Source organism: Lathyrus oleraceus, chromosome 2 (genome assembly GCF_024323335.1).
Source record: "Lathyrus oleraceus cultivar Zhongwan6 chromosome 2, CAAS_Psat_ZW6_1.0, whole genome shotgun sequence".
Taxonomy (NCBI): domain Eukaryota; kingdom Viridiplantae; phylum Streptophyta; class Magnoliopsida; order Fabales; family Fabaceae; genus Lathyrus; species Lathyrus oleraceus.
Window position 1 is genome coordinate 144,252,550 of NC_066580.1, and position 12,551 is coordinate 144,265,100.

The 12,551-nt window shown below is 34.6% G+C and overlaps 2 protein-coding genes across 2 annotated transcripts; both read left to right on the forward strand.

Moving 5' to 3' along the window:
* Nucleotides 1–1,048: 1,048 nt before the first annotated feature.
* Nucleotides 1,049–2,191, forward strand: LOC127118551 (rac-like GTP-binding protein RHO1). The gene is made up of 5 exons (XM_051048763.1): nucleotides 1,049–1,155; nucleotides 1,281–1,476; nucleotides 1,649–1,736; nucleotides 1,827–1,936; nucleotides 2,033–2,191. Exons 2-5 carry the CDS (start codon nucleotides 1,378–1,380, stop codon nucleotides 2,114–2,116), a joined length of 381 nt encoding a protein of 126 aa, XP_050904720.1. The 5' UTR covers nucleotides 1,049–1,155; nucleotides 1,281–1,377; the 3' UTR covers nucleotides 2,117–2,191.
* Nucleotides 2,192–2,865: 674 nt separating this feature from the next.
* On the forward strand, nucleotides 2,866–8,083 carry LOC127122313 (uncharacterized). Its single transcript, XM_051052668.1, has 7 exons — nucleotides 2,866–3,078; nucleotides 3,166–3,326; nucleotides 3,855–4,025; nucleotides 4,515–4,607; nucleotides 4,717–4,863; nucleotides 6,876–7,029; nucleotides 7,886–8,083. The coding sequence occupies exons 1-7, from the start codon at nucleotides 2,866–2,868 to the stop codon at nucleotides 8,081–8,083; spliced, it is 1,137 nt and encodes a 378-aa protein (XP_050908625.1).
* Nucleotides 8,084–12,551: the final 4,468 nt, after the last annotated feature.

A 12,551-nucleotide genomic window follows, 5' to 3' on the forward strand; every position in this document is an offset into this window, starting at 1 on the left:
AATTCTAAAATCAAAACAATTCTAATATTATCAACCAAATATCAAAATAAAAAATCGAATTCTAAAATCAAAACAATTCTAATATTATCAACCAAATATCAAAATAAAAAATCAAATTCTAAAATCAAAACAATTTTAATATTATCAACCAAATATCAAAATAAAAAATCAAATTCTAAAATCAAAACAATTCTAATATTAACATCAAATGAAATTCTAACCAACACAATTACTAATACTAATATTAAAATGAAAATTTAAAATTTAACCGATTAACAAAGTTAACGTTCCTAAAATACTAATAAACAATTCTAAAATCATTAAAGAAATTAAATTCTAAACAAGTATCTTAACTAAATTCTAACATCATTACCAAAATTATTCTAAAGTTAACATCAACTAAATAAAAAAAAGAATATCTTCTAAACTATTCCTAGTTAATATCCAAAATAATCACTAATTAATTCTAATGATAGTATAAAACAGACAAAGCCTGGCCCAAGAATATCAACAAAAAGGTATGGATCAGACCTCCCTTGGGCTTAATTGAGCCTAAGGCCCAAACCACATGGACATGAGATGGACGTTTCATTCTTGAAAACTTTACCTCGTACCCCTACAAATAATTTTTTTTGACCAAAATATCCTGATATAAATAGGGTATATTTTTCAGAAATGGAAAATTTTCCCATTTGCGCTTGAAGACTTCCGGAACACACATTTTTGCATTTTTTGGCATTGTAAACTGGAACACTAAAAGTAAGTCTTTCGGTTCACATTGTGTATACACTACGCCAAAAATGACTTTTAACAGCGCATCTTAGACAGCGCTTTTAAAAGAAAGCGCTGTCTAAGGTTAAAATTAAAATAAAACACGGAAAATGTTCCAAAAAAATAATGAAAGCGCTGTCTAAGGGGGGGTCTTAGACAGCGCTTTCTAAAAGCGCTGTCTAAGACCCCCCCTTAGACAGCGCTTTTAGAAAGCGCTTTTAAATATAGACCTTAGTCAGCGCTTTTGATAAAGCGTTGTCTAAAGTCTTTAAATTACACATTTCAAATTTCTCAAAATAAAATAAAAAATAATCACAGGAGCTACGAATTTGTTGGGAGTTTGTATGAACGAACGATTGAACGCCAAATTCTCGCCCCCCCAAGGTTCTTTCTTTCTCTCTTTCTTCTCTCAATTTCCCTTCAGTTAGGTTAGGGTTTCCTCATTTCCCCCAATTTCTCAATTTTCTCTCAATTAGGGTTCATTCTTGTTCTTCTTCTTGTTCTTTTAGATGTCTACTTGAAACAGAACCAACTGGAGGAGAGGGTCCTCAGGTCAAGATCTGAGGCTTTTTTTGGCTTTTCCTTTTCCACAAATTAGTTTAAAAGATGAGCGCTTCTAGGTTTATCAAATGTGTTACTGTTGGTGATGGAGCTGTCGGCAAAACTTGTTTGCTTATTTCATACACCAGCAATACTTTCCCCACGGTTTGTTCTTTCTTTTTTTATTTTTGGCTGTTTGGATTGTGTTTTCTATGGGGACTGTGCATGTAAATTATGATTTCAAGTGCTGCATTGAAATGGATATAATGTGAGATTTTGTTTTGATTATGATATTGATGTTTTGATTATGTTGGATTTGTTTTTTGGTTGGAAACAGGATTATGTGCCGACAGTTTTTGACAATTTCAGTGCGAATGTGGTTGTTAATGGGAGCATTGTTAATCTGGGTTTGTGGGATACTGCTGGTAATGTTTTGTAATTTGATTTCTATTTCTCGGGTTCTACTCTATGGTTTGGAGGTTCTTTTTGGATTATTGTTTTTATTTGTGGAACAGGACAAGAGGATTATAACAGATTAAGACCATTGAGTTACCGTGGTGCCGATGTTTTCATATTGGCTTTCTCTCTCATAAGCAAGGCTAGTTATGAAAATGTCTCCAAAAAGGTGCTTGCTTGCTCCCATTTTGATATGGTGTTCCTTGTCGAATTTTTACTCTATGAAAACTTGCTAATATGTTTCATGTGTTTGTTTAATTTTCAGTGGATTCCAGAGTTGAAGCATTATGCACCTGGTGTCCCCATAATTCTGGTTGGGACAAAGCTTGGTATGTTTGTTGCTGCATAATGTGATATTCATATGCGGATGCCGTTTTCTCTATATTTATATATGGTATTAGTCATGGTTTATGTTTAGGTGAAATCATATAGGCCCATGCATTTTATGATCAACAAATATTGACGTTTTAAATATCCTTGGCTGTTTCTTTTAGACAATATGGCTTTAGTTTGTGGAACTTTTGACACAGGTAGAGTTGGAAAAAGAAAGCGGAGCCCTTCTTTCACTTTTGCCTAGGCTTTTTATGATGCAATTCTTTGACATTGTTAGAATACAACAACAGTAGCCAAGCCTGATCCCACAAGTGGTTTGAGTAACAAATTTTCAATTTTGGATGAGTTTTAGTTAAAAGTAGTGTTTGTTACTTTTTATATAAAATAGTTGCATATCCAGTGATTTGTTCGCAACTCAAAAAGTCTAAGTTTGCCCATGCTTGGGTGAAAAAAGAGTTATCAAAGCTATTATTAGGTTCTTTTACTTAACCATTTAATTAGTAAGACTAAATAAAACAAATCACACGAGAGAATCTTGCTAGGCTTGTGGAATAGTGGGTGTTGGGCTATTAGAGTTTGTAAATAAACACTGATGGATGGAACTCCAAAGTTATTTGGTTTGAATGGAACTCCAAATATTTAAAGTAGAGTAGGTCTTTTTGCCTCTGAAGGAATGGTTCATTTGACTTCTTTGGAAGTGGCATGTAATTTTCTTTTGTTTTCTCCATTTTATTATTAGTCTGCCACTATTTTTATTTGTATCTCATGTCGATTCTCATTAAAAATCAGATATTTAATTTTGGAACTAAAGATGGAAAACCAGCGGATACTTTGTCGCGAAAACACTCATATGTTCTGCAGCCGGTAACTGGGAAAGCAAAGTACTCAAAGCTGCATTCGAGTGAAGTTGCTGATAGCAAACAACCATTGCAGACGGCTGTTGTGAATTTGGATGATGTTACAATCAGCTTATCTAAGGTTCATTTGTTGTTTCTCTTTTGGTCATTTTGTTGTGTGAGATTGTCATCATTTTTGAGGATAATCTTTGCATTTCTGTCTTTGCAGGATGGATACAGAGATATGATGAAATTAGCAGACAACTTCGCTACATTTAATCAACGTCTAAAGTATGCTCATTTCCGTCCACTGGTGCCAGTAAAAGCTGATTCCAGGTCTTGGTGGAAGTATGCTTACAGAGCTGTATCCGATCAGATGAAAAAGGCAAGGTATTTAACTTCAATTATATTCACAGCCTTATACATTACTTGTCAACTGCTAAGATTTTGATTGTTAATTACTGTAATAGGGTTATAGATAGAGAAGAGGAGAAAGGTTACATATGGAAAATGGGAGGAATATGAGGTGTGTGTTGAGTGTAATTCGGGTTGACATGTTGTATGTTATTAGGCAAAGAAATAGCATCTCTGACTATTTTCTGCTCTAGGATTACTCTCTGTTGTAATTTCTTTTTAATGTATGATATACAAATTTGCTTTTATAATTGTAAAGTATGCAGTAACTTCAGAACATGTTTATTCCAATGAAAGCGATATTCTTTTTATAGGAAATAGTCCATAAAGATACTTCATAAATTGAGGGATTAAGAAATAAAATAAACATAAAATTGTGTGAATATTTTCAGATGTCAATATTAGAGCTTTGTGAGACCTGATGATGATTGTTGATCTTTGCTTGTCATGTTTGGATGTTTATACTTCATACTTCTTGGACTAAGGTTATTATATTTCTGTCAGTGGAAAAATGTCATGGGAGCAAGTTTTAAGATACACAAGGTTGCAGAAGAGATATATTTCTCTCTATGCTTCATTGCTTAAGTCTGATCCCAGTCAGGTTACTATTAGCGGAAGCAGAGAGATTGAAGATCTAGATCGCGAACTTGATATTGAACTTATACTGCAATGGAGGTATGCTGTTATTCTGGGTTATTTGTTTTGCATGCTGATATTATCATGTAAGAATCATGGTGTACGACATTCATTGGTTGATCCAACTATAACACCAAAACTATATTCGTGTACACTCTGTATACACTTACATTAATTACTAATTTATTATATGGGGATGATAAGCGGTCATTTGAAGGTTGAACATTTTTGGCCTGTTTGACTTTTTTATCAAGTCACATTGCAAATAGTAAATGCATTAAGCACTATTGGTTCAAAATTGAAATAATGTTTTTGCTTGGGTTTTATGTCTCTCTCCTTACTCCCTTCCTTCTTTTTTTTAGTGTCACTAATTAATCATAAGTTTATTAGAAGTGTTGCAAATGATGGGTTGTAGCTGAGACGTCAGCTATTTTAGTGATGCTTTCCATACTAATTTTGATTGTAAAAAATAAGTAAGAGTAATATTGTATTGTATTGCTTGGGTTTTATGTTTATTGCTGTTTGTAGAATGTTGGCGCACAAGTTTGTGGAGAAATCAACGGAGTCAAATCTTAATGCGAGGAAACAGAAAGTGGGGAAATCTTGGTGGTCATTTGGATGGTGTGGAGTCCTTTCTAGAAATACTTTCAATTTAATATTTCAGCCATTAAATTTGGATTTTACTTTAGTTTTGACTGTGCTGCTCACCTATAATCACATACACTGTTAGGAACGGTAACTCTCCTAAAGAGGAAACCGAGGAATTCAATTTCAATGAAGAGGATTGGAACCAGTTAAATAAAATGATCGGGTATAAGGAGGGTGATGATGGGAAATCGGATGTAAATAGCAAGGCAGATGTTGTTCATAAATTTGTGTAATTAATGTGTACATTTGTAATAGGGGTGTTCGTGGTTCATGAACTGAACTGAACCAAACCACATTTATAGTTCAGTTCAGTTTATAATAACCATTTTACAAATAATGCAGTTAATTGCTAAAATGGTTTCAATTCAGTTTAAAACTAATTTATAACCGGTTTGTATTTATAAACTAGTTTATAATCAATTTGCAATTATAAACCAATTTTATAATTTAAACTGTTTCAAAATCAATTTTTTTAATTTCATAAAAAATAATTAATTTAAAAAAAATGAAAATATTTATTTTTTTAAAAAAACTTTTATTTATAAAAATTATTTAAAATTTTTATTTTTTTGAAAAAAATTTGAATAGATATTTTAAAAATTTCATGCAAAAAAAAATATTTTAAAAAAAATATTTTAATTTTAATTTTTTGGGGAAAAAAATTCAGAATAAATTTTTTTCGAATTTTATTTTCGGAAAAATAAAAAAAAAATTATTTTATTTTTATATTTCATAAAATTTGGGAAAAAATTTCACTATAAAAATAATTTTATTCTGAAATTTTTAGTTTTCAAAAAAAAAATTTTTCAGAATTTTTTTATTTTGGAAAACAATAATTTTTTATTTTTTTGAAAAAAAAATTATTTCAAATTAAATTATATTTTTTTAATGAATAAAAAAATTTATTTTCAGAAAAAAATTATTTTTTATTTTATGGAATACAAAATATTTTATTTTCAGATTTTTTTCTAAAAAAACTATATTTTTTTTTATAATTTTATTTTTAATTTTTAATAAAATATTTTTAATTTTTCATAATTATAAATATTTTTAATTTCTATTTTTTTTCACTCTCAATAATTTTTCTTTTTTTTATTAAAAAAATTATAACTAAAGCAGTTTATAAAAGAAAACTAGTTATGAACCGATTTTAAACTGAATTATAATTGGTTAATTTAAATGGTTCAGTTCATTAACCATTCAAGTGGTTTAGTTATTTTATGGTGCAATGCAATTCAGTTTAGACATATAATTTGGTTAACCATATTTTTGCACACCCCTAAATTTTGTAGTATATGTTATGACTTGTAAATGTGTACATAAATTTGTATATATTTTGATACATTTAAGGCAAAATTGGTTTGAATTGGTATATATATATATTTGTTAGCCAAAAATTGGTAGAAAAAAGGCCAAAATGGCATATATAAAATGTGATAATTGTCTGTCAAAATCTGGTTGAAAACAGGTAGAAATTCTGGTTTATAAACCTGGAAAAAATGTGGTTTAAAACAAAAGCTTCAAAAAATTTCGTATACCTTAGACAGCGCTTTTGTAAAAAGCGCTGTCTAAGGGGGGGATTAGAAAGCGCTTTAGGCAAAAGCGCTGTCTAAGGGGGGGGCTTAGACAGCGCTTTTTGAAAAGCGCTGTCTAAGGTATACCTAAAAAATTAAAATAGGAGGATCTTAGAAAGCGCTTTAGGCAAAAGTGCTGTCTAAGGGGGGGGGGCTTAGACAGCGCTTTTTGAAAAGCGCTGTCTAAGGTATACCTAAAAAATTAAAATAGGAGGATCTTAGAAAGCGCTTTTGGCCAAAGCGCTGTCTAAGGGGGGGGGGGCTTAGACAGCGCTTTTAAGATTTAAAAAAGCGCTGTCTAAACCTTTAGCAGCGGAGGTTTAGACAGCGCTTTAAAGCGCTGTCTAAGGCTAAAAAAAGCGCTGTCTAAGGTCTTGTTTGTTGTAGTGATACCAGAACACTTATCTAAAGTCTTCCGGCTTGTTGCCTTTTGGGGGCATTGAACCGGAAGTCTTTTAGAAAGTCCTCCGGTTTGGTTGGTTGTATACCGAAACTCTTTCTTAAAGACTTCCGGTTTGGATGAACTAAACTGAAACTCTTTTAAGAAGTGTTCCGGTAGTCAACCTTTTATTTTTCCACACCAGAACTCTTCTTTGAAGTGTTCCGGTGCGCTTTTTTTTTAATTTTTAATAAGTTTTTTATAATAATTTTTTTTAGTGGTTCGAAGACAAGGTGCAAATGGTAGGATTCCAGACCGCACTTTAGGTCGGGGCGCATCTTCATCTGCAGCTGAGTCGGCTGGATATCTAGGAGGACCGTACGATACGTCTCTATTGGTGAAGTACGGGCATCATGTTGCTCGGCATTTATGGTTTGGTGAGGTAAATAAACGAGATATATTTGAAAATGAATAATAGTTGAATATTTTATATTGTGTTTTCTAATATGTGTTTTAATTGTTTTTAGGAAAGAGGTCCAAAGAAAGAGTTGAAGGTTGTTGGACATGGACTGAAGCTGACATCTAGGGTTCCATTGGCTCTTCCACCACAGATGGAGAGTTGGGTATCTAGATCTGGTTTATCTTCACTTCAGAGAACTAGTCTGAACAAGATAGACACAAATCTTGTCTCTGCATTTGTGGAAAGATGGCATCTAGAGACATCTTCATTTCACATGCTGTTTGGTGAAATGAGCATTACTTTGGATGATGTCTCATGTCTGCTTCACTTGCCCATCAGGGGTATCTTCTGGAGTCCTCAGGATGTCACGGAAGAGGTGATTGTTGAACTTGTTGTTGACTAATTAGGAGTGTCACAGGGTGAGGCACAATCACATATTCGTAGTTGTAGGGGTTCGTATTATAAGTTGGAATGGTTATACGATTTATTCGTACAACGTAGAGCTGCTTCCAACTGGGCATATGTGACCAGAGCATATCTGTTGATGTTGGCGGGTTCCACCATTTTTGTCGATAATACCTTTACACTTGTAGATTCACGATACCTCATATTGTTTACGGACTTAGATAGATGTCCAGGATATAGTTGAGGAGCAGCTGCACTAGTTACCCTATATAGATATCTTGGAGATGCGTCCATGTTCAGTTGCAAACAGCTCGGTGGATATCCTACTCTCCTACAAGTATATAATTTAATTTTGTTTATTAAGTGTTGGATTCATTTTATAAAGTATGTTAACTTAATTTATTTTATTTATTATGTTTGTATTTTGTAATAGTGCTGGATTCACGAGTACTTTCCAATTGTTGGAAAAAGAGGGGAGAATTGGAAACCAGCTGATAATTGTGGTCTTCCTCGAGCGATGAGATGGTCGTATAGGCAAAGAGTCCTGCAGGTTGATGATTTACAACCTATTTTGGACGAGCTGACACCTGCCGACGTCATATGGCGTCCATTTCAGGATCATAGAGCATGACGTCAGTTTGATGAGATATGTCTCTACAGGGGGTGTTTGAAGTGGGGTGACACAGTTGTTCCATACTTGCCTGACAGATGTTTACGTCAGTTCGGGTACAGGCAGTATGTTCCATCCCCACCTCTTGATTGTATGATGGCGATAGATATTGATGTTGATTGGATTGGTTACCATCAGAGCGTTATCGCTGTGATCCGTCCAACTACCCTGGCCACCACTCCATCTAATGTAGAAGATGGTTATCTGGAGTGGTATTATTGTGTTTCGCATCCACGGTTGGTCCCTCCCCATCGTGACGATCCAAGAGAGGTACCAGTTCCTGTATATGATGCTGGACCATCTGATCCTGATTGGGCTCGTGTATCTACATTGATTCATCGCTATCTGAGACAGGTTAATGCCGAAGAGAAAGATCCACAGTTTGCTGATTTATTTGAAGCTTTGCATATTTCTCGTTCACATTGATTTATGTATTAAGTTTTAGAACTGAATATAATAGACATAATATAAAATTCATGTTTTGATTACATATTCATGTTTTGAGTACATATTCATGCTAATATAGGTGTAAGTAATTGCCAATGTTGTAGACGTCCTGCAAATCCTAACATCCAAGACGTTGCTGTATGAGAACGGAATTTCCTTCAATCTAATGTGACCGGTGGCAACGGAAACCCCTCTTTCATGTTAACATGATAAAGTGAAATAATTAAAATATTAAGTCATATAAAATATTAAGTGAAATAATTAAAATATTAAATCATATAAAATAACTTGTCATACAAAATACGTATCTGAACCCAATGATTTTGGTTAACAAAACCAATGCAATAAATAGAGACATTTGGTGAATGTGAACTTTTCATCGGAAAGAAAGTCATGCACGGATTGCCTAAACAGACAAGTACAACATTATAGCGATTCACTATCAAGTAACCCATATCTGGTAGAGTCAACCATTTTTCAGGTGGCTGTGAACCAAAGGATTCTATCATCAAAGATTCTCTCACTTCTGATAACCGATTAGAAAATAACTTGTCATACAAAGTTGACATATCCTTGTCTATTATTTCCAACCCCAACTCTCTGCGAACCATTGTCCAACCATCCTCACCATATCCATGCAATGATGCAATGACTCTAAATCCACAATTACCATCTGATTCAACATTAACTACATCTTCAATGTATGACCTAATATGATTAGGAAATTGAAGAGTGAATTGTGGTTGCTTCTTTGATAATTTTAACTTCTTCGAAGTCTATGATGGTTGAGATTGCCTTTGTGAAGATTGAGATGCCTTATCAACATACTCATGATACGAAGGGTCCCTATAAACATCATATTCTGCTGGTTTTTTCCCTTTCTTCTTCACTTCTCTTTTGGTTTTTAGTTTCTCGGGTGGTGGACACAATGGAGTCATTGTTGGGTATGCTAGTTCACATATCCTACTCTTTAATGCCCTTTTCCCAATAGCATCTAATGACCTAAGTCGTTTCCACAATTCATCCATTGCACAAGTCATATCCACCTCTGATCCATCATCTGCACCTACCTCTAACTCAACTTCCATAGTTAGTTTCCTCCAATGAACATGAACAACATCTATGGGTATCGGTATACCACCTAGTGCGTATCTTCCTAACTCACAAGCACAAGGTAACCCATAAGATGTTCTAAGAGTACAACCACATATTTTCCTGTTAGTTCCAACATAATCAACTCTCAATAACTCTTCAGCAATACATCTCAAAGCAGCTCGAGATACGGAACCACGCAAGTAACCATAAAAGGGACTTATGTGCGCGTGCTCAACTTCGTAAAAACTCTTTTGAAAAGAAGCTCTAATGTTTCCCAGTTGTAACCTCAAGTTGTTATTCATAGCTTCCCAATATTTGACCATGTCACCTATACTGTTTCCTAACATCTGCTTTAACTTCCAATGAGCAGATTCAACCCTAAAATTATAGAAAATAACACATAAAAAAATACATAGAAAAAATATCACATATAAAAATAACACATAAAAAATTATAAGACGTACCCATTAGTCGTTGTGTTACCCAAATGTAGCACTCAATTAATCCATGCTCCAACAAATCTATGTCTATGTGGAGTCAACCATGTGTCTTTCACAGAATTCATAAATCCACTATAATCAACACATGCTTGCTCAAGTTGATGCAACCGTTGACCATACTCAACCTCATCACTAGTCCAAACAACTTCCATCCATAATGTGTTTATCGTCTTTTGCAGGTCATTCACCACATGTTGTTTGCATTTGGCACCAACTTTTTGTTAATGTGAAATCTACATGGAAAATTAATCGACCTGGGAAACACAATTTCAATTGCTTTCATCAAAGCAAGATCTCTATCTGTCAAAATCACTTGTGGACACAAGTCTTTCTTCACAAACAACTCTTTTAGTTTCTCTAATACCCAACAAAAATTCTATGTCTGCTCAGACCCCATATACGCAAATGCAACAGCAAAAGTCAACTCGGTTGATGTCATGCCAACAATTTCAAACAAAGGTTGTCTATATTTGTTTGTCTTTTAGGTGCTATCAATAACTAACACAATCGGAAAAATATTCAACAACTTAACTGAATCAGGATGGGCCCAAAATATCTCTCTCACAACTTCCGAGTCATCCTTTTTTCTACTCCAATAGACATAGCCTGCATCCTCAATAACCTTAAACATATGTTGCATCTCACTTTTAGGACCTCTTATCTCTTTTTGTATCACACTCTTATGCTTGTATACTTGCATAATCCGAGTGACATTCTCAGGATCTCGGTCTTGCAAGGAAAGCAATATGTCTAGGTGGTACATGTCTCTTTGTCAAATCAGCAACATGTTGCTTCTCATCTGTGGTCAACCTACCAATAAAGGAATGGCCTTCTAATCTATCAGATAAACCATGATTATGTAACCCACATTTTACATCAATCTCCCAACCAGACCCATCTTTCGCCGGAGTCGACCTGATTTTAAATGGGCATCCACATTTCTTGGACGCACTTTGGATACCACTATCAATACTCTTGTGTTTTCCACCTTTATCACAACCAAATATTAATTTGTTACTTCTCTCTCTCTTCCCTGTTTCAGTATCTGAACGACTGATAATAACAGTTACTTTATTATCGATTCCAACCTCTTTAATCCATCTGATCACCTCTTCTCGTGTACCAAATCTTTCAGTCGTTATAAACGCATCAGAGGTATCTACACATATTTGGGGAAGATTTTCCATTCCTGCACAATAAAAAAATTTTAAAAAAAAAGCAAACTGGAACACTTCTTGAAAGAGTTCCGGAACACATAATACACAAATCGGAAGACTTCTTCAAAGAGTTCCGGTATGTGTCACTTTGTTTACCAGAACTCTTTCAAGAAGTGTTCCGGAACGTGACTTTTTTCTTAAAGAACCGGAACTCTTTCGTGAAGACTTCCGGTTTATTACTTTGTGTGTTCCGGATGTTTTTTGTGAAGTCTTCCGGTTTGGAAAAAATACATATCGGAAGTCGTTTTCCAGGAGTTCCGGTGCGAGGGTGAAATGTGTAATTTTTGAAAGTTTCAACTGAATAGTAAAAATGAAATGGTAAATTGGTTAAAACCAGTTAAGGGTAGAATTGGAATTTTTGAAGAATTGTAGGGGTATGAGGCTAAACGTAGGGGTACGAAGTAAAGTTTTCTTCATTCTTCTTCCCTAATTCGCAATCGGACCTCACCAGAAGAGAAAGAGAAAGAGGACACGGAGTCCTAGCCGCGTCGATCACTAGCGGCGGCGATGCCACACGGCTACCCGGACTCACACCACTCTCTACCTTCTAATCTATCAGAAACGAGAAAACAAACTCCACCTAACAAATCGAAGATATCACGGTTCGAGTCTTACCGTCGACGGCGAAGGAAGATCCACCGCTCCGATGTTCAACGCACAATTCGATGATTCTTCAATCCTCCTTGCTTATGTTTTGATTCACATTTGTCGAGGTTCGAATATGGATTTATCGTTGCGCGTCGATATTCCTCTAATGCTTGGATCTACTTCGCTCTTCCGTGAATTATGTCGTTGTGATGTGAAGGTTGAACTGCGGATTGAGGAAAGGGAATGAGATGAAGTGATATGTTCCTGCAGAAATTCCTTTTAAGAAGTATCATGAAGAACTTCCGCTAACAGAAATAAGAAGAAGAGAAAGAAATTCTAGAAGAAGAGAAGCACCTCCACAATCCCACTGTTAGCCTGTATTTATAGCTCAGATACTGAAAGGGAATTTGGATTGGTTCTACACTGTGCCTTGTATTTTCACGTCGTTTACGATTTGGTTATCCATTTCACTTGCTTTTTGTTTTGATTTTTTGTTTATGCCTTCTTTCCGTCGTTTTGGAGCGTTTTTCGTCGTTCAATTGCAATTGATTTTCAGCTGCGTTTGTGGATTTGTTGCGCCGT